The following is a 21,783-nucleotide window of genomic DNA, read 5'->3' on the forward strand; positions in this document are numbered from 1 at the left end:
CAGCACTCCAGCCTAGCACACGGACACTTGGTCCATTCACTCCCACGCTGACTGTGGATGGTGGGGTTCCAAGACAGGGGTGGCACACACCGAGATTCTCACACACCGAGATTCTTACACACTGAGATTTGGAAAGTGTGGAGCATCCTTTAGGGATCCCTGGCCAACAGTGTGGGGTCCAGGCCCCTCAGGACACTGGCAAACCTGCCCTGATCTCTGCCTCTGTGGGCCCTTTCCAGCATTGACAGAATGCGCCCCCTGGGCTTCCATTCAGGCTGTCCTCATGCTGACCCTTCAGGAAGCACCCCTGTGCTCTGGTCCCCTCCACCCTGAGCAAAGAGGTCTTCTTCTGACCCTCATAACGCGCCCTATCTGGCTGGGGCTCTTCCATTTCACTTCCATTTTGTATGATACTTAACTGTTGCCCATTTATCTCTGCTGCAGATCCTGAGCTCCTAAGGACTCAGCTGCACAATTCCTGGCTCATAGTAGATGCTTAGTCCATGTTTGTGGGACAAGTGGGAGTGATTGGTTGGATGGTTGGATGGATGGATGGTTACATGATCCATGATGGCTGGCTGGATGGACGGATGGGTGGATGTGTGAATGGATGTCTGGATGTATGAGTGGATGAACAGAAGGATGATTGGACGGATGGGAAGATGAATGGATGGACAGATGAATGGATGGAAAGGTGGACTGATGGAAGGATGGGTGGACACATGCACGGGAGACTTGTAAGGAGCAGCCAGCACACCAGCTGTTTCCAAGCCTTCAGTTTCCTGCGTCCAAGCACGGCTTTTGAAGCCATCAGTCTCTTGTAGCTCTTGCTTTCCTGTTAACTGGGCCTTTGGCAGAGGGCTTCAGGTTCCCAGGTGTTGTGGCCAGAACATCTCACAGTACTCTTAGTTTGCCCAAGTCAGCGTTCATTCTTACTTTCCAGGCTCTCAGAAGAAGCTCAAGATGATAAAAGCCTTTTTTTCTGTGTATATCCTCAGTTACTGAATTCTTCACCACCTCAGGTACACTTGAGCTTTTTATCATATTCCTTTTTGAAAGTGATTGGAATTGAAATTTCAGGTTCAGTGAAATGCCCTTGTCTTACCTCCACATTGTAAAAGCTATCTATGCTAAACCCAAGGCCAACATCATTCTAAATGGAGAAAAATTTCTAAAACTGGAATAAGACAGAGATGCCCACTTTTACCACTTCTATTCAATGTAGTCCTTGAAAATCTAGCCAGAGCAATTAGACAGATGAAAGAAATTAAACACGTAAGAATAGGGAAAGAAGAACTCAAACTATTATTATTTGCTGATGACATGATTCTATGCTTAGAGGAACCGAGAAAACCCACAGAAAACTTCTAGAATTAATAAATGAATTCAGCAAAGTAGCAGGATATAAAATCAACACCCATAAATCAAATGCATTTCTGTACATCAGTGATGAATCCTCTGAAAGAGAAATTAGGAAAACTACCCCATTCACAATGACTCAAAATAAATAAATAAATGGGAATCAATTTAACAAAAGAAGTGAACAACCTGTACAATGAAAACTACAGAACACTAAAAAAAAATAAATTAAAGAAGACCTCAGAAAATGGAAAGATCTCCCATGCTCTTGGATAGGCAAAAAATAATATTGTCAAAATGGCCATACTTCCCAAAGCGCTATACAGATTCAATTAAAATCACAATGTCATTCCTTATAGAAATAGAAAAAGCAGTCATAAAATTCATTTGGAAATATAAAGAGACCCAGAATAGCCAAAACAATCCTCAGCAAGAAGAGTGAAGCAGAAGGCATCATAATACCAGACCTTGAACTGTACTACAAAGCAATAGTGACAAAACACATGGTATTGGTGCCAAAATAGACATGTAGATCAATGGTACAGAAGACTGCCGCAGTCTGGCTGGGCACAAATCACGAGCCACTCAAGCAGGAACAAACTTTATTTCCGAACTCCCGCGAACGCTACCCATGTGGCCCTTCCAGGAACACCACACACCAACCGGAACTCCCTCCACCGCAACTTCACCAACCGACCGAACTCCCCAGGAATCCCCACGAGAACTCCAAAGTAGCGGGTGCCCAAGGCGGACAGCAGGGGTCTATATACAATTGAATACACAGCCTGTTTCAATCCAGCATCATCTTAATGGCTCGCCTCTCAACCATTACTTCTGGCAAAATGCCAGGCATCATCCCGACTGGGCCCTCAACAGAAGACAAAGATGAATCACTTAAATACAGTTATCTCATACTAGACAAAGGCACTAAAAACATACATTGGAGAAAAGATAGCCTATTCAACAAATGGTGCTTGGAAAACTGGAAATCCATATGCAGCAAAATGAAACTAAACCCCTATGTCTCACCATGCACAAAGCTCAAAGTGGATCAAGGACCTAGGAATTAGACCAAAGACCTTGCACCTAATAGAGGAAAAAGTAGGCCCAAATCTTCACCATGTCAGATTAGGCCCCAACTTCTTTAACAAGACTCCTATAGCACAAGAAATAAATCAAGAATCAATGAATGGGATGGATTCAAACTAAAAAGCTTCTTCTCAGCAAAAGAAACAATCAGTGAGGTGAATAGAGAGCCTACAGTGTGGGAGAAAATTTTTGCCACACACATATCAGGGCACTAATATCCAGGATATATAAAGAACTCAAAAAACTTAACACCAAAAAAACAAAAAACAAAAAAAAAAAAACCACCCCAATCAATAAATGGGCTAAGGAGCTGAACAGACACTTCTCAGAAGATATATAATCGATCACCAAATATATGAAAAAATGTTCAACATCTCTAGTACTTAGAGAAATGCAAATCAAAACTACTCTAAGATTTCATCTCCTGCTAGTCAGAATGGCAGTTATTAAGAATACAAAGAACAATAAGTGTTGGCGAGGATGTGGGGGAAAAGGCACACTCGTACATTGCTGGTGGGACTGCAAATTCATGCAATCACTTTCTAAAGCAGTATGGAGATTCCTTAGAAAACTTGAAATGGAGCCACCATTTGACCCAGCTATCCCAGTCCTTGGTCTGTATCCAAAGAACTTAAAATTAGCATACTATAGTGATGCAGCCACATCAATGTTTATAACAATTCAATAGACAATAGCTGAACTGTGGAACCAACCTAGATGCCCTTCAATAGATGAATGGATAAAGAAACAGTGGTATATATACACAATGGAATATTACTCAGCACTAATAAATAATGAAATTATGGCATTTGCAGGTAAATGGATGGAGTTGGAGAATATTATGAGAAGCGAAGTAAGCCAATCCCCAAAAACCAAAGGCTAATAAGTGGATGCTGATCCATAAGAGGCAGAGCATGGGGAAAATGGAGGAACTTTGGGCAAAGGGGAGGGAAGGCAGGGGAGAGAGCATGGGGGTAGGGAAGATGGTGAATGAGCTGGACATCATTACCCTAGGTACATGTAGGACTATATATATGCTACATTGTGTAAGCCAGAGAAATGAAAAGCTGTGCTGCAATTGTGTACAATGAATGAAAATGCATTCTGCTGTCATGTATAACTAATTAGAATAAATAAATAAATATTTTTTAAAAACTTGATATTTTGTTACACTTTTAAAAATGCACTTCTCTGCTGTATCAAATTGCGGCATTCAGATATGCCCAGTTTCCAACATTTCACAGGCCCCCCTCGGATTGTTCTACTGCCACAGTAACTGACTCCTCCATGGGTGCTGTCCTCCCTTTCTTCTCCATGGGTGCTGTCCACGGGAAGCACTTGGAAAACCTGCATTCCTGGCGTGGCCTGCCTGTGACTCTGGCTGAAGACAGGGATGGACCTACACCCTTGGTATTTGTGCGATTGCTCAGAATTGCTCTGTATTTCTGTAGTAGAGAACGACGTCTCACAGGAAGGTGAACCCGAGTGGACTTGTTGCAGGAATTGGCGTGCCTTCTATAAAAGCAGAGTCCAGACAGGCAGCAATCACAGAAGCATCTGGAAGCTGCAGAAGGTGCTGGGACTTCCAACACCCCTGAGCATGCTGGCGTCATGCCGATGTCCTAGGATGGGAGATAGTGCTGGTGACAAGCGTGCCAACTGCTTGGCGAGGCTTAGGAAGCCCCTGGCAACTCCACCTCAATATCCTATTCTTTTTTTTTTTTAAATTTTTAATTTTTATTTTTTAGATTTCGGTGGACACAACATCTTTGTTTGTATGTGGTGCTGAGGATCGAACCCGGGCCGCATGCATGCCAGGCGAGCGCGCTGCCGCTTGAGCCACATCCCCAGCCCTCAACATCCTAGTCTTTATTGCTCTTGGCCCTTTAAGCCCAGCTGGGCTCCTGGTGGTCAGGGCCTCCTTGGCTTTTCTGTCCATGGACAGTCTCTGTAAGCACCTCCTTGGCTCACTTTCTGTCACTCTTCTGCCAGGCACAAGAGAGCTATTCTAGGGGAGGTGCAGGGTGCCAGCTCAGGAGCTTATCTAGAAAGGCTCCTTCTCGGGGCAGGGGCTGCATGGCTGACCCGCAGTCTCTCCCTTTTCTGGAAATGAACCTCTTGCCACAGCTGGGCCCAAGGGTACCATCTGCTGCTGGCAGGCACTTTGCTGTCTTCTTGGAATAGCATTTAGTCTTCTGATCAGAAAAGTATACTTGACCGCAGGAGAGGCTTTAGAAAATAATAACCCACCTGCAGGCTGCTATTCAAATAAATGCCATAGTAAGGCTTTACATTTATATTTGAGTGTATATCCAGATTTCTCATCTGTGTTTATCATATTTCTGATTATTAAAGTGCCATCTTTTTCATTTAATATCTTAACATTTGCAGTGTTCTTAGGTGTGCATCATACAGATGTAACCTAATTTGCAGTCAGCCCTCTGTTGCTGGACATGTGGCTTAGGAGATATTCCTTGTTTGTGACTACAGGAAAATGTACTCTTCCGTTGGCGTGTGTGTGTGTATGATTGTGTGGGTTTGGTGTGGTCAGGAGGGTGTATAACCATCACCCCCCTCTGACTTCAGAATGTTCTCATCACCTGGGAAGAAGCCACCCCATCAGCAGGTGCCCCCTCTCCTCCGCCCCTTGGCCCTGGTACCCTGCGTTACTTTCCGTCTCTATCAGTTTACCTGTTCAGGGCATTTTGTGCAACATGTGGTCTTTTGTGATGGGCCTGGTGGCTTCCAGGCTCACCCACATTGTAGCACGTGTCAGTACCTGGTTCCTTCCTGTGGCTGAGGACCTCTTGCGCTTGAGGACGGCTTGTTCTGTCTGCCTGCTCGCTGTGTCCCGCCAGGCGAGCCGTCCGCTTCCCGGCTTCCCCACATCCTGGCTGTCCTCACCCACACTTGTTTTTAGCTTTCTCTCTCTCTCTTTTTTTTTTTTTGGAAAAATTATTTTAATGGATGTAAAATGATATTTTATTGCCCTCTTGATTTGCATTTCCTGAATGAAATGACGTTGAGCGTCTTCTCATGGGTTTATTAAACATTTGTATACCTTCCTTGGAAAAAATGTCTATTCAGATCCATTTTCCAGTTTTTAGCTAGAATTTTGTCTTTTTATCGTTGAGTTTAAGGATTCTTTCCATATTCCAGACACTACTCTGTAACTTTATTAGACACGTGATTTGCAAAACTATTCCACTTGTCTCTTTGTGCTTTCTCAACGATGTCCCAGGAAGTATGGAGGTTCCGTGTGTCGGTTTTTTCTTTTGATGCTGCTTTAGGTGTTGTTCATGAAAAGCTGTAACCTAATCCAAGGTTATAAAAATGTGCACCTGTGTTTCTTTTAAGAACTCTGTGGTTTTAGCTCTTGCATTTAGATATTTGTTCCATTTTTTTTAACTGTTTTTAGGGGCTGTAGCTGAGGCTCAGTGGTAGAGTGCTTGCCTAGGGCGTGTGAGGCACTGGATTGATCCACAGAACCACATAAAAGTAAATAAGATGAAGGTATGCTGTCCATCTACAACCATAAACAATTTTTTAAAAAAAATTTTTGTGGTTGTAGAGGACACGATACCTTTATTTTTTTAAATTTATTTTTATGTGGTGCTGAGGAGCGAACCCAGTGCCTCATATGCTAGGCAAGCGCTCTACCACCGAGGTATAACCCCAGCCTATACTTGTTCCATTTTGAGTTCATTTTTGCATATGGGATAAGGGAAGAGTCAGACTGCAGGCTTTTGCTTGCGGCTGTCCTGTTTCCCAGCAGTGTTTGCTGGAGCCTGCTCACTCCCCTCTGCTGGAGATCAGCAGCGTCAGTGCACAGGTTTATGGGCTTATTCTGGACTCCAGTGGTGTGTCCAGGGACTGTGTCACGGTCCTGATCCCCAGCATTTCTTTTCAGATTGTGAGTCACAGGTGTGAGTGTGAGTCCTCCCACTTATTTTTTTTCTTCTTCAAGGTTGTTTTGGCTCCTCTGGCTCCTTGCATTTCAGTATGAATTTTAGGATCAGCCTGTCAATTTCTGCATGGAAACAAAAGGCAGCTGATGTTTTTATCGGGATTCATTGGATCTGAAGATGAATTTGGGGAGTATTGCCAGCTTAACAATGTAAGTCTGCCAATCCATGAACACAGACGACTTTCCATTTAATCATCTTCTTTGATTTATTTCAGTGATGTTTTCTAGTTTTCAGTATATAACTTTATACTTATTTCATTAAATTTAGTCCAAGTGTTTTGATCTTCTTGATGCTGTGGTATATGGGATTATGTTTATGTTTTAAATTTCATTTTCAGTTTATTGCTGCCTTATCTAAATACAAGTGAGTTTTAAAAATACATCTTTATTGATATGCAATGTAAATACCATAAAATCCACCCTTTTGCTGTGTATCTGCAGGGCTGGGGTGTGGCTCAGTGGCAGGTAGGGCACATGCCTAGCGCTCGCAAGGCCCTGGGCGCCACTCACCAGGAAAGCCCCAGTCAGAGGTTCTCGGTGTGCAGACACCAGACTCACACCAATGACACAGGGGCCCAGCCTCTTGGCCATACATGGGCTCCTCAGTCCCTTTTTCTCTGCCTTGATTGTGTTTTTTCAATTTGGTAAAACACATATGACATAGAATTTTCCATCTTGACCATTTGTATGTGTGTAACATGATCATAGTGCATCTACAGCACCGCACGGCCACTACCACCGTCCACCTCCAGGATGTTTTCATCTTTGTGAACTGGAGCTGGGTCCCGCCCCTCCCCCACTCTTGGTGACCACGCTCCTATTCTTGTCTTCCTGGATTTGCCCATTCTGGGGATCTCCTGTGAGTCGAGTCCTACAGGATTCGTCCTCTGGTGCCTGGTTTCTTTGATTGGCGTGTATTCAGGGCTTGTCCATATGCGGCACAGTCAGAATCTCCTTCCTTCTAGAGGCTGGATAATTTTGTTGTGAGCATGTGTCACATTCTGTTCACCCATCCACCCAGGTGCTCACTTGGATGGTGCCCCTCCTGGCTTTGTGGATGATGGTACTGTGGGTGTTTGTGGAGTGCGTCTGTTGGAGCCCCACCTTCAGCGATTTGGGGTGAGGTCGACAGTGATGAGGGGGTATTGGGTGGAAACCGACAGTGAAGGCACCGTCCCCTTTCCTTCGTCACCTCCCAGGGCAAGGTCAGTGAGGCCCACACCCAGGCTGAAAGTCAGGGCCTTTGCCTCTGTGAAACTGGGCCAGCGGGAGGAAGGAACCACAGATCATCAGGAGGGTCTGACAACACCCAGTTCCCTAATCAGCACCCAGCCCCACCCAAGACTGCCCCCTCCTCTGCCTTCCAGTGAATACTCACTCTGCCAGGACATAGCAAAAAAATGCATACCCATGCACCGCCACTCCACTGAAGGAACAGCCTGGGAACTCTGCAGCCTCTCCTGCCCCAGCCTCTCTCCATGCTGAAAGCCACAGTCCTGAAGGCTTTGGGGGCATCTCTGTGCCTCAGAAGGGTTTGACATCAGGAGGGTATGTCCTGAGTAAGACAGTGGGCAGTTCTTGTGTTTTCTCCAGGGTGTGTCTGGGTCCTGCAGTGTGCAGGATCTACTGGCATCATTGAGGGGCTGCAGCTGGCTCCCCTCTGCCTCTGAAATCCTGCCCACAGATCACAGTGGACTCACCAATGCAATTTTTGCTCACAGGCTTGAGCTCCTTCCCAGTTTTTCTCTGGAATATTCAATGCCATCTTGAAGGTTTCACTGTATCTACAGTCATATAGAGACAAAAGTTTCCGAGCTGGGCACAGGGATGACTGCCTGTAGTCCTAGGAACTTGGGAGGCCCAGGAAGAAGGACCACAAGTTCAAGACCAGCCTCAGCAACTTAACAGAACCCCCTCTCAAAATAAAAACTAAAAAGAACTGGGGAATGTAGCTTAGTGGTAGAGTACCCAGTATCTCAAAAAAAGAAAAAGAAAATAAAAAAGACAAGAATTTGGATGTGTCCACTGGGAAGGTCCAGTTTACCCAGGTGAGTTTACTGGGCAGGTCCAGTTTTACTCAGGTATGTCCATTGGGAAAGTCCAGTTTTACTTAGGTGGTGCCAAATTACTTTTCCAGTGTGGTTGCACCCATTTATGCTCCCACAGGCAAGGAGAACGTTTTCTGTTTCCACCCATGACAGGCAGCCATTCAGGGTCTTCAACACAGCAGACAGCCCAGAACCCTCAGCATCTGTGGCAAGCTGCTGGCATGGGAAACAGGCCAAACAGACTGATTCCCCTAAACGGGAAAACAGACAATGCCAGGCACTGATGGCAAGTTTTAAAAATTGCAGTGAATGAACATTTATAGAGAGAGAGACAACACTGCGTCCAGGAAATAGCAGTCAGGGTAGGAAATTAAGAACCCAAAATGTCCAGGGTACAATTGGAAGAAAAAGCTGAGGAAATTTCCCAGAAAGAGGGACATAGAGACGAGGAGACAAGTGGGATATGTCATCTTTAGGTTGCACGTAGGGTGGAGGCCGAGAGCTGGGAGCACCTGTACACACCCCTGAGCAGCAGATGGATGCACCTGGTCACATCTGCCAGGCAGGCAGCAAGGGATGTGATGGCAGGAATGGCTGAGTGCCCAGGGGCTGCATGTAGCCATGTGCAGCAACCTGGGTGACCTGGTCTTCAGAAGCTTACCCTGTCAGTCTGGAGACCCCAGTCTGAGTCCAGTGGGGCCCCTCTCCCTTCAGAAGCTCTGGGGAGGATTCCCACCCCTCTCAGCTCCTGGTGGCTCCAGGCAGTCTTGGATTGTGGCCATGTCCTTCAGTCTGTGGCTCTGTGTGGCCTCCTCCTCTCCACTGGGTACATGTGCCTCCTCCTTTTAACAGATAGGACACTTGTCATGGATGTAGGACCCACTAAATAATCCAGGATAATTGTTTGTTTTAAGATCCTTCACTAAATTCATCTGCAGAGCCCTTCTTTCTGAATAAAGTGCCACTCACAGGCTCCAGGCTTAGGGTGTGGACGTGTCTTTTGGAAGCCCTCCATCCAGTCCCCTGACCCCTAGAAGGTACAAAGGTGAGTTGGATCTTCCACAGAAGAAAGTCAGTCTGTCTTAAGCTGAGGATGCCAGACGGAGTGGCCTAAGCTTGTGAGTCAGTGCCATGTCAACCCCAGGAGACCCTGTGCAAGGAAGGGCTTGGGTGTGGTCGCCACAGACAGCAGCAGTTGAGTGACCAGAGCAGGACTGGGGTAGGGTCAAAGCCCTGTCCAGCCACTCGGCTTTTCAGTGGGGCATGGGGATCACATGACAGCATGTAAAGCTGATTTGCAGGAAGTGCCATGCATGGGCTGCCTGACCTCCGGAGTGGAGCCACAAGGACAGATTGTCACCTTGGCCTGCTGAAGTCGAGGCTCCGGGCACCTCACCAGGCCTCCATCTCCACACACCCTGCATTTCCTTCTTTGTGCAGCAGCCCCCCAGCTGGTTCCTGCTCCTCAGACAAGACCCTGCTGGAGGCAGCCCCTGTGGCCTCGCCTGTCACCCCCGTGGCCACGAGAGAGAAGATCCGGTCCAGGTTCCACGGCAGCCATGACCTGATCCACCGCCTGTTTGTCTGCATTTCAGGTGTGGAGTCTGGGCCTGGGGTGGGTCGAGGGCCCGCAGGCTGCCCTCTAGGGGAATGGAGACCCGGGCAGCCATCTCTCCCTGGCTTTGCTGTGTGGCAGTGTGGTCTGCTTCCCTGCAAGCCAGCGCTCCTTAGGAAGGGCTGATCTGCTCCTGGGAGAAGGAGGCCGAAGGAGCTCTGTGGGTGAGGACCAGAGCCCTTGCCTCTAGGAGTGCTGGGGGTGATGGGTGGGGTGGGGCAGAACAGAGGGCCATGGGCACCTCCTCTGGGTGGGTCCACCCTGGGCTCCCCAGCCACGTGGAGCCTGTACTATAGCCCTGCAGTCAGGGTTATTTTGGACAGTGTGGTCAGGGATCTGGGGGTTGGGCCCACCTGGGAGTGGGCAGGCTATAAGTGGAGCCATCTGGATGCCCAAGTTGCTGTGACAGTGACAGGGGCCGAAGTGAGGCTAGGCATGATCGAGGCCCTGGTGAGCAGCTATAACAGCTTAGTGGTAGTGGCCGTAACCTTGGATAAAGCTGGTAGCAGACTGGCCTGCAGTGGGCTGTGCAGAAAGTCCCATCATACATACATCAAGAGAATCCTTTCCCAAGGGGCTGGGAAATGCTGTTCCCTCAGCTTAGGCCAGGTCCTGCCCAGTGCACAGATCAGTCAGCCTAATTCATCCTTCCTTCCATCCCTCTGTCACACTGGTCAGGTGTGGCAGATCAGCTGCAGACCAACTATGCGAGCGACCTGAGAAGTATTCTCAAAACTCTGTTTGAGGTCATGGCCACCAAGCCAGAAACAGATGACAAGGAAAAGCTAAAGAAGGGTGAGTGCCACCCAGGACAGGTGCTGACTCCATGCCAACCCCTGTGTCCAGTGCCCCCAGGAACAGGGTTTGCAGAAAACCACACCTCCTCTTCCTGGGCAAATATGTGCCCTCCAAGGCAACCAAGCATCCTAATATTTGCATGACCAGATACGCCAGGCTTTCTGCCGGGGGACCCAGGATGCATAGCCCAGGGAAGTGGTTCCCCTGCCACTTTGCAAGTGGGTCACCTGGCTTTGGTCCCCTTGTACACACTGCAGCAAGGTCGCCCAACTTTGTATTGCAGATAGGGGCTGGGGATACTCATCCTTTCCCCTAAAGACCAGACCAGATGACTAAGTGTTCCACAGTGTCACTTGTCAACGCATTCAGAAGACAGCCAGAGACAGGGGGAGGGGGCATGAGACCCCCTCCCCATGGGGAGCTGCAGAGTCTGCTGCTGGCTGTGATCTGACTCATATTTGCATACTCAGCATGTCACAGGCAACACATGTGCTCTCGTAGTCACATTTAGTTAACACACTGCACACGTATGTGCATATAACAGGTATGTGGTGAGGGAAAGGGCATCATGTCAGGGACTGATTAGCATGGGGAGTTTGACCCTCTGTCCCTGAAGAGTCCTGAGTAGGAGTGGGGCTGGAGCCCTGCTGGCTTGCCCCTTGTACTGGGCTGAGACACCTGTTCTGGGGGAACTACCCTTACTACAGGGCTTCTGCTTGTGGGGTGTCTGGCAACAGGACGGCCCAGCTATTTCTGCAGCTCCCACCCAGCAGAGGTGTCCTTGCTAGTGAGGAGGAGCCTATGCCCACCCAGCTCTGTTCCCAAAAGCACACTCCCAGGCCATATTTCATCAGGGAACTTGGCAGGGCTGCCTTCTGGAAATCAAGATTCAGAGGAGGCAGAAACAAACACTGCTCAGATAGGGACTGGGCTGCAGGACCCTGCTTGCCTCCATGATCACAGTTCAGGGGACCTGACCACGTGTGCAGGGGCCCCAGGGCTGGATGCTCACAGGGAGCATCTGACACGAGCCTCAGGGCACACTATGCTGTGCCATGCTGGGCAATAGGAAGCCCTCAACTAACTGGAAGACCTGCCAGGCCAGGCACCCTACCTGCTGAGGTGACTGGCCCTGTGTGCTGGGTTTGGGGGAGCTGGCCAGGGGTACCCAGCAGGGATAATCAATTGCATTGACTACCCTACCCACCAAACCTCAGCAGCCTCAATTCTCTTCCAGTCACCCAGACCCTGCGGAGTGCGGCCTTAGAGGACTGTGCGTTGTGTCAGGAGACCCTGTCATCCTCAGAACTTGCAGCCAAGACCCGTGACGGGGACTTTGAAGGTGTGTGGGAACCTCTAGGCCAGGGGCCAACACGCTCATGCTGAGCAGCAGGTGCCTGCGCAGGATGCTTTCAGATGCAGAGCCCTGAAGGTGGCTCCCCTCCAGACAGACACCAGGCTTCCCAGTGTGCAGCTTCCCACAGGAGGCAGCCACTCTGCATGCTGTCCTTGGCTCCCAGGTGGGCACACAAGCCCCCTCATTACTAGTGACCTCAGGCCAGGTGTTCAATGTCTCTCAGCCTGGTGGGCACAGGTTCCAGGGTGTGGGAAGCAAGGAGGTGTCAGGTCAAGACTTAGCTCTGGCCGCAAGTGGCTGGCCAACACCTGACACCCCAGCTCCTCACCTGTACCTCAGGAGGTATCTGGCATGGCAGCTGGGGAAACTACAGGACACTATGGGGACTGTGGAGTCCCAGAAGCCTTCCCCAGTGAGGACAGCTGTAGACTGATCTGGTCACATCTGATCTGGGAGACCTGCTCCCTGCAGTCTCTCCATGGAGTTGGCTGCAGGCAGATGGCATGGTGTCATAGAAGGAAGAGCCAGGCATTCAGGGGACTGCCACACATTGCGGGAGGGGCACAAGATTTTGAGAAGGGCTGTTGGCAGGATGTGTCACAGTCCCTCGGGTGCTGGGGGCTTCCATGGTGCTGAGATGGATGAGGGCAGATAGACCTGACCGGGGTTACCAGAGGGGGCAGGGAGAGTTTGGGAGTGAGTGGGCCTTGGCCAAGGCACGGTCCTCCAGGTGGACCCCCTGTATATCCCAAGTGCAGGGGCCTATATCTGGGGGTGATTGCCAGCTCTGTCAATGGCAGTGAAGAGGGACCCCCATGTGAAATCATAGCCTGTCACTGAGTCTAGGGGTAACCAGTGAGGAGAGGGGTTGGAGGTGCCTGCCCACCTGCCAGGCTTCCACTCCAGCCCCAGCCCACCTGCATGCCAGGGCTGACGTGTCCCTGGCTCTCGTTGTAACAGACCCCCCTGAATGGGTGCCGGACGAGGCCTGCGGCTTCTGCACCGCGTGCAAAGCGCCCTTCACTGTCATCCGCAGGAAACACCACTGCCGCAGCTGCGGGAAGGTGGGTGGCCACGCTGGCCTGCAGCATCTGAGCCATCCCAGGCACAGTGTCAGGGGCTGCAAGTCAGGACTGGTGTTCCTAGGCTCTGGGGTCCTTGTGCAGATGCCCCTGAGTCCTGAGCCCTGCTCTGACACCAGTGCCCATGTCCAGCCTTGGCCACTCAGAGCCAGGGACAGGGAGGGGACAGAGTAACCAAGCAGGAACCTGCTGTGGCCTTGTGTAGCACCTAGACACCTCTCAGGAAGTGGGCCTCCTAGGCAAAGCCCTGCCCAGGGTTTTTCTGAAGGTCCTAGCTCCACGGGCCACAGGACCAGGACCAGGACCAGGACCAGGCAGACTCCCCTTCCATTGCCCTGCCTGGTTTGGGTGGGAGGGCTGTGTGGGGGCATGGGGGCTGGCCCTGCCCAGCACCCTGCAGCAGGTTCACTGGTTCCTACCCCTCCTTGACTTCCAGATCTTTTGTTCCCGCTGCTCTTCGCACTCGGCACCGCTGCCCCGCTATGGGCAGGTGAAGCCTGTCCGTGTGTGCACACACTGCTACATGTTCCACGTCACACCCTTCTACAGCGACAAAGCAGGCATGTGATGCAGCACCCAGGCACTCACCAACACACCCAGGGCCAGGACTTCCAGGAAGGAGGCGATGAGCCTGGCCCTGGTCTGTCCAGGCTGTGCTGCAGGAGGTCTCCTGCATCTCATTAAGACACTGCTGCTGCTGCTGCAGACCCGCCCAGGTTTCCAGAATGTCCAGAGCCTCTGTCCCACCCACCCTGGCCTCCTTACCTGCAGGGACCCCAGGCCAGGTGCAGAACGTGATAGGAGGTCAGCTTTACCCACCAAGGGGATCCAGGGACCTAGGGGCTGCCTCTGAAGCAGGTGCCTGCTGGCCTCCACTGGAGCTCCTCCTCCAGCCGGACCTACCAGGCAGGAGAGTGGGCACTGTGAGGCCTTGTCTGCAGCAGAGACTCTGGAAGCAGGAACTAAGGGGCTCCACGGGCCCCAGCACCCTGTCAGGGCTCCTTGCGCCCACCTCATCCCCAGCACCCACTGCCCGTCTCAGGACCCTGCTATAAACAACACGCATCTCATTTCTTCTTGGAGGGGGAATGCAGGAGGAATACGTGCCCTGAACCTGCATATTGTCCACTGCCAGTGGAGTGGGGGCTGGCCAGGCACTGACACCCACAGACAGAGGTTGGTTTGGTTTGGGGACCTTGGCTCACCAGGCAGCCCAACACCACCAAGGGCTGCCCACTTGGCCAACAGTGCCCCCTTTCCTCTGCACCCTCTGGGACCCTGGTCCACTTCCACAGATTCTAGAGCAGCTGGGACCCATGCTGAGACATCCAAGTGGCCCCAGTGCAGACACCTCCTCAGGCTTCAATCTCAGGCTTCACATTGCAATGACGATTGCAGTTTTATTTTTGGAGAGATGACACACCTACTGCTTCTTTTATAGGATGAAGTCCAATTACTGTTGAGCAGTGGAATACTCTTGCACAGAGATGGCTTCTGTAGGGGAGAATATATATTGGAGGGAATATTATGTATTGAGATTATTTTTATTTTCTAACAGCTGTAACTTGAAACCATTTCCATAAATCTATTTAAAGATTGCAGACGCTGTCCTGTCTTCTGTGAGCACCAACTCCTTTTCCTCTGTCTGGGCAGGGGTGGTATTTGTGCTGTCATGGATTCTCCTATAGGAAGCCAGGGCTTCTGCACTTTGGGACGATTGAAGGACCTGGCGTCCCATCAGCCTCCAGGAAAGGGGTCGCTGCTCACTCTCTGGAAGCCTGTCCCCTGCCCTGTGAGAGTGTCCTTTTCCACTGCTGCGCATCCTGCAGCTCCCCTTCTTATGTGAATCTTTGGCTGAGACCCCTGGCCTGTGCTTGGGGGCAGGGCTAGTGCTCTTGGCCCCTATACTAGGGGCTGATCTTATGGCCTTGGTCTCCAGCCTCACTACCTCATAGTCTGGGGACTGCTTTTGGGGTGCCATGAAGAGACTGTAGGAGTGCCAGCACAGCCTTGGATTACTCCAGTGATGTGGCTTCCTCTGTCCTTTGTGCCCTTGGAACTTGGGCAGAGTTGTGAGAGGCCACAACGGCCACCATATCCACTCTCCGTAAGTCAGGAAGTTTTAGAACATGGGGCTCCCTCTGAGCAGGGCAAGCCCTTCAGGAGCAGAAGGGGCAGCTTGGGGGACCTCAGCATCTCTGGCCATCCAAGACCTGAACCCACCGTCCTGCTTACCTGGACAGAATGCAGAGAAATGGCCCCTCTATCACCCCTACACTCTGATGGTTAGCATGTCCACAGGAGAATTGTCACCTCTCTGGAGGAGGCCACCCCTGCTGCTACAGGCTAGGAAACCAGGCCCTACAGAATCCCACAGAGACGTACTGCAGCATCCCTCTGTGCTTACAGGCACCCTCAGTGGTCACCTTCCAGACCTGAGTTGTGGTGTCTTCCTTGTCCACCAGGTCAGAAGAACCTGGACGCAGGGAGGCAGGCAGGAAGGCTGGGTGTGGTCTGTTCATAGGAAGCCCTCCAGGCCAGCCTTGGCCTGCCTGTGTGCTGCCTGGAGACAGGATGCCCTGCAGAAAGGCCTAGAGTCACAGGTGTCCTTCAGGGAGATGACCAACAGTCCCATTTGCCCAGGAGCAGAGTTTCTAGGACTTTTCCATGCTAAACTTGAGATGCTTGATCACTACCTTTCTATGGGGCTGTCCCCACCCAAGGGCAGAACCCAGGACCAAGACAGGTGCAATTCAGACAGAATGTGGAGGGATGGCTTCCTGGCCACCCACAGCTAGGCCTTGGGTCTGGGAGGCCCTGGGCTGGGAGCATACCCAGAGCTCTGGGTTTGTAGTCAGCACTTTTGAGCCAGCCTTGGGACCTCCTGCAGGCTGGCCTTCCCAAACCCATTTCCTAATCATGCCCTTCCTGCTACTGCCTTGAACAATGCCATTCCCCATTTTATACATGTCTGTGGCAATCCCATAAGATTCCCTTGAGGGAGCAAGATCTCCATGCCATAGATGAGGAAGCTGAAGATCGCAGGTCAATGAGCAGCAGAGCTGGGTTGTAGGTTTCTTGGAGGGTCCCACAGAAGGCAGAAGCGAGACATCCAGAAGCACTGGCTTGTTTTCCAGATGCTACTCCTGGGGAAGGCACCTTGGAAAGCAGGAGCAGCGTTAACCTTCTGGCAGCTGGAGGCAGGGATGTCACTGCTCTCTGGCTACACAGAGAAGGGGCCTGTCATTGTTCCCCCAAACCCCCCACTTCAGCTTCTGGTGACAGAAGGGGCCCTAGGCCAGGTAGTCCCCCCCCCCCAGGTGCTGTAGCTCTCCATGGGGTAGCTAGCAAGGCCAAGGGTGGAGGGTCTGGGAAGACACCCTGAGCCTGCTGTATCCAGGGGCTCAGAAGGAAGCCCTGGGGCAGAATCCTGCCTGACTTGGAAGTAGCAGGGTGTGAGGGTCCCTACTCTACAGTAAGCTGATTCCTGGGCTGAGTGAGGACAGAAAGGACATAAGCAGGGCAGCAGATGACCCTGGGGCAGTGTTGTGCAACATGGGGCTCAGAAGGACTGTTGGTGTCCTTCCTTGTTGGTAATGACAGTGCTGGAGGCCAAGTGAGGGGGGTTGGTGCAGGGACCCCCTCTCCTCTTGTGGTTTGGGTCTGTGCTCCCAACAGATTCCTACTGTAGCCCTTAACTGCCACCAGGGGGCACCACACTCTACTGTCTCCTCAGCTCCATCTAGCTTCCAGGACCATCTTTGTGCAAGGACCACCTCACTGCAAGTCACAACTGGGCCCTCAGGGCAACCAGACCCAGTGAGCAGGCCCCAGTTTTCTGGGTCCAGAGAGGCCCACGGCTGGCTCAGCAACAATGGAAGGAGCCCAGGAAGAGGGGCCCTGGCTGGAGCTGGACACTTCACACCACTAGAGTTGGGTGAGGGCTAACAGCACCCTGGAGTGGGGTGGCCTGGTGCCCTCTGGACTATGCAGTGGGAGCCAGTGGGAGGCCGATGGGACCCAAAGGAGGCTGGAATGGGTGCCCACCTCATGCCATCCCATATCTCAGAGTCCTAGAGAGAGGGGCTTATTTCCTCCCAGACCCCCTCCTCCAGCAGCTTCCCTGAAAGCAGCGCTGCCTCCCAGCCCAGCGCACATTCTCCTAAGCACAGCCCCGTCCTTCACCTCTGAGAGAAAGGCCTGGCAGCCCTGTGGGTCCAGGAGCAGTAGCAGGGCTGGGCGGGGCGGGGCAGGGGCCCCTCTGTGTTTCTTGGCCAGTGCCCAGCCCATACTTGCCCAGTCATCAGAGTCTTAGCCTCTCCCCTTGGAAGGCCACCCCCAATACCACCGGACATGTCTACATCTGCACCCACATTCCTCCTTCATGTCTGTCTGTCCCTCTCCTGTAAAAACTTTTGAAAGGAAATTTTATCATGTTGTTTTTGGACACTTTGGCCTCAATAAATTAATTGAATTTACACTTGCTAAGCTGTCCAGGGCTCATTAGCATAGTGGGAAAACCTTATAAAAAGAGAGGGGGGAAGGTGCTCACCAATTGTTCATAAATATAATAAACTGTGTCCTTATTTTAAATTTAAGAATAATGTTGGCACTATTTTAGGTTCCATAGACACTTAATTACATCTTCATGCATTTTCATTTTGCTGGCTTCTTTTTGTGCTCTGGAGACAGTGTTTTTCTGCATGTCCAAGTTTCTGGAAGCCCTCAGAGGCCTGCCTGGCTTGGTGCCCATGGTTAGTTAGCCTGGAGAGCCACCTCCACCCCAGCCTGCCTCTCTAGAGCCCCATTTTCCTGTGGGCAGGGTTGGGGGTTTGCAGTACTTGGTGATGTTCATATTCTTGCCACTTCCTGGGTTACCTCTGTGCCCAGGCTACTCCAGCCTTCATTGCATTCCCAGCCACCGCAAAGGGCAGGTACTGTCACTCCCATTTTATATTTAGGGAAACTGAGACTCAGAGAGGTTAAATGACTTGACCAATTTCTCATTCCCAGAATAGAATCCAGAGTGGCTGTGGGGGGAACCCAGAGACATACTCTCCATGGGACTCCCTCTCGGTGCCACCATGTGGCCAGTGCCTCAGTGCATGGGAGCCAAGGCTTCCAGGGGACCAGGCTTGTCATGGCTCACCAGGGCCTACTGACCCCTGCCATCACACGAAACCAGACCTGCCTCAGAGAGCTGTCTGACTCAGCTGCACCCAGGTGTGAGAGGTGGACAGCAGGTGGGTTGCAGGAGGATTCTGAAGGTGGGCCAGATGAACAGCAGGGCAGCCTCCTGCCCAAGGAGTTGAGGCTGTAGCCTGGGATGGCGCTGCAAGGTGTCCACCCCAGTGACTGAAGAGACCAAAGGCTCAGGCAAGGGGCAGTAATCCAGAGGAGAGAGGGCCCTACCAGCCTTCCAGCCCTGACAGTGCGGGAGCCTTGGACACCTGAGAAACTGGGGACAATGCTCCCAAACTGGAGGGGACAGTAGCCACAGTGGGGGTGGGGCTGTGCTAAGTAGATGGCAGGATAGTGACTCCAGGACCACAGAAGGAAAGCTAGGGCCTACTAAGCATGGAAAGGACAAGAAATAGTTTTCTAGAGGCTTCTTGGGACAGAGGGGGGGAGCAGGGGGTGGGGGAAAAAGCAGCCTTTCCCAGGCTGGGCCTTGAGTCCTTCAGTCTACCCTCTACATGCCCTAGAGGCGTGTGTAGCCTCCTGTATAGCCAGGGAAGATGATGCTGCGGGGGCACCCAGGAAGGCCAGGCCGACTCAAGATTAGTCAGCCCTGCCTTCCACCCTAAACTAGGGAAGCACCTTCTGATCCAGGTCCTGCCCCTTCTCCTGGAGCCTGTGTGGGGTGGGGTGGACTCTCCCAGAGAGCAGTAAGGGAGAACAGTCTGGGGGACAGTATCAAATTGAACTGGGGCAGTAAGGAGGGTGTGGACTGATCCAGGAGGGCAGCGGAGTGGAGGCCACTTGGGGGCTAAGGGGTGGAGGGGACAGGTCCTCCCCCACATCAGGCTAGTGGAGGGGCGGAGCTCTGATGGGAGAAGGACTGCAGAAGTCTGCTCCCTCCCTCCCCACCATGGACTTTGCTAGTTCCCACTGGGAAGATTCAGGCTCAGGCTCAGGAGAGGGAGGTGGGCAGGAAGGGACCTGGCCCTGCTGGAGACCTGCCCTGCGGAAGGGGACTCGGTCTGCTGGTCAGCCCGTCTCCTCCTCCTCCCCAACAGCCCCTGAGGCTGCTGGCGCTGGCATGACCTCTAATCCCTCTGCTTCTTTTAGGGGGCGGGCACGTTGCAGCACGTTGTAGAGACCATCCGCCCCTCACTCAGTATCCCTCCCCGTCCCCGGTATCCCTCCTCGTCCCCCAAGCTGAGGCTTCCGGATCGGGTCCAGCCACTCTCAGCCCCTCGCTCACTCAGCCACGCCTGCCCACGCCTGCCCACTTTCTCCAGCTCCCGCGCAATCCAGGGTGAGGTCGAGCTCCGTGGGCACCGGAAGTGCTAGGTCCTTGGATGCAGCTGGATGAGGGGAGATTCCAGAATTGGCCTAGGCTAAAAATCTCAGGCAGAGAGGAAGCAGGCAGGCTGCTCCCTGCTGTCACGCCTGAGCATCCTGAGTACCACAGTGGCCTAACCCCCTGCCCATCGCAGCAGGAGCCGGGCGAGGTCACTTTAACGCACGCACGGGCTGCCAATGCAGGGATGGAGCAACCTTGTAAAATGCTGACCCCCAGGTGATGAGTCCAGGTTCCCAGAGTGCAGAATGCGCCTCACTGCTTCCCAAAGTTGGGCACTCTCTTTCATCCTTCATGGCTCGCGGCAGCCCTAAAGACTAAAGGCTAAAGTCTGTACTCTGGCTCTGGGGTGGTTGTGGGCTGGAGCAGGAAGAGCCCAGGTCAACGATTTTTTTTTTTTTAAGTGTTGGCAGGAAGTATCAAGTTCCCCATTAGATCCTGCAGGGCCCTAAGGGCACACATTCTTAACCCTATTCCACAGATCAGACAGCTGTCACTCACACCCCAGCAGAAGCAGCTGGACCAGAGGTGGCTCTGGTCGCCACACTCCTACATAGCCAGCCATGGGTCACAATGTGGGAGTGCCAATCTCCATTCTGCTGGGATTGCTGAGGGGTTCCTTATTTGTAAATTGGGTATGTGAAAATATACACAGGCAATGCGTTTATGTTGCTCCCAGGACCTAGAGTGCTGAGGTTTTAACAGTTTTTGTTCTGTTTTATTGGCAGCAGAGCCCCACTTCCATATGGAACTTGGGGTGGGGGGGTGTCCAGTCACTTTATGACACAAAACTTTCCAGCTGATTGGCCCCGCCCTCGGCAGCTCCCAGGCCACGAACCTTGAAAGCCAGTGAGAGTGAAGATCTGAAGATCAAGGGGTTGAGGCCAGGCTGAGGCTGCCCTAGGACCACCAGCTCTTCTTCCTCCTACCCAGCCTGCCTTACAGTCCAAGGTCATGACTGCGGCCGGCCGCAACGGCCCAGCCAGGCGCTTGCTTCCTAGTAGCGAACCGCTCCTCCCCAGAAAAGGCAGCCTTGGCCTAAGGACCAGCGCCAGCCTCTTGTAACGAACTTACTCTTCAAATCAGGCACCACAAGCAGCCTGTCCTCTTGAGAGCCCCTCCTGCCTGTGGCGGCAGTCCTCTTCCCTAGCCGGGTCCCCACTTTCAGCCTGGTGTCCACTAAATAAACGACAACGACACTTCCGCTCTCTGTTTCCCCACTGACAACCTCAGAGAAGCCTTCGTTTTATGCTCCAACCGTCTGCGTTCCTCTCCCAGTCCAGGCCTTCCCTGAGGCCACTCTGTCCCGCGGAGAAGGGTGTCGTTTGCAGCCCCACAAGGGACCCCGGAGCAGACAGACGGCTAGGCATGGTCCTCCCGCAGAGCCAGTGCTGGATCTGGACCTGGGCAACAAGTCCCTGCACACACTGTGCATGGGCCCGGCGGGGTGGCAGGGCGCTTGTCCCGCAGTGCATCATGCTTCGGGTCTCAGGAGGCGCTGCCCGCGTCCTACTGGCCGGGTGGAGCGCCAGGCGGCGGTCCCAGCGCGCTCCGCTTCCTCTCAGCAACGCGTCGGGCCGCGGCGCCCTTATTGGCCGCGCGCCCGGCCGCGGGTCATTGGTCGGTGGTCCCAATTTACATAAACCGCCCTGGCCCAATCGGCGCGCAGCACCTACTTAACATGCATGACGGCCACCAGTCAGCAAGCGCGGGGGCCGGGCCACCACGTGCTGTTGCTAAGCTTGGGCTTCTAAATTGTTACTACAGCTGTCGGCCTATCGGAACCGAGCTTCGCATCTGTCAACATTCTCGGCCCGGCCCGAGGCGTTCGGCCAGTCCCCATTGGTCCAGATCCTGTCCAGCGCCCGCCCCTGGGGCTGCAGCGCTAGCTCCCATTGGCTATGCCTGCCGCCGCTCGCCCTTATGTGTCAATTTGAGGGCC

At 52.4% G+C, this 21,783-nt stretch overlaps 1 protein-coding gene and 1 long non-coding RNA gene across 3 annotated transcripts in view; one reads left to right on the forward strand and one right to left on the reverse strand.

Annotated features, from left to right (window-relative positions):
* Zfyve28 (zinc finger FYVE-type containing 28) overlaps positions 1 to 14,916 on the forward strand; it is a 141,631-nt gene extending 126,715 nt beyond the window's left edge. The window contains exons 9-13 of one of the 2 annotated variants that reach the window (XM_046423877.2): positions 9,904 to 10,058; positions 10,757 to 10,873; positions 12,114 to 12,218; positions 13,194 to 13,297; positions 13,752 to 14,916. In XM_046423877.2, coding sequence (XP_046279833.1) covers positions 9,904 to 10,058; positions 10,757 to 10,873; positions 12,114 to 12,218; positions 13,194 to 13,297; positions 13,752 to 13,883 — 613 coding nt within the window. In that variant the 3' untranslated portion in view covers positions 13,884 to 14,916. The remainder of the gene's footprint in view (positions 1 to 9,903; positions 10,059 to 10,756; positions 10,874 to 12,113; positions 12,219 to 13,193; positions 13,298 to 13,751) is intronic. The other variant, XM_046423876.2, reaches the window with a different exon arrangement.
* On the reverse strand, positions 12,651 to 21,769 carry LOC124078785 (uncharacterized). Its single transcript, XR_006847052.2, has 2 exons — positions 19,743 to 21,769; positions 12,651 to 16,474 (listed from the first exon to the last, which is right to left on the reverse strand). It is a non-coding gene; the product is annotated as an uncharacterized LOC124078785 (long non-coding RNA).
* Between the last annotated feature and the right edge of the window lie 14 nt (positions 21,770 to 21,783).

This window comes from Marmota monax, unplaced genomic scaffold (assembly GCF_021218885.2).
Source record: "Marmota monax isolate L192 unplaced genomic scaffold, Marmota_monax_Labrador192_F-V1.1 WCK01_AAM20220418_F8-fsc00009, whole genome shotgun sequence".
Lineage (NCBI taxonomy): Eukaryota > Metazoa > Chordata > Mammalia > Rodentia > Sciuridae > Marmota > Marmota monax.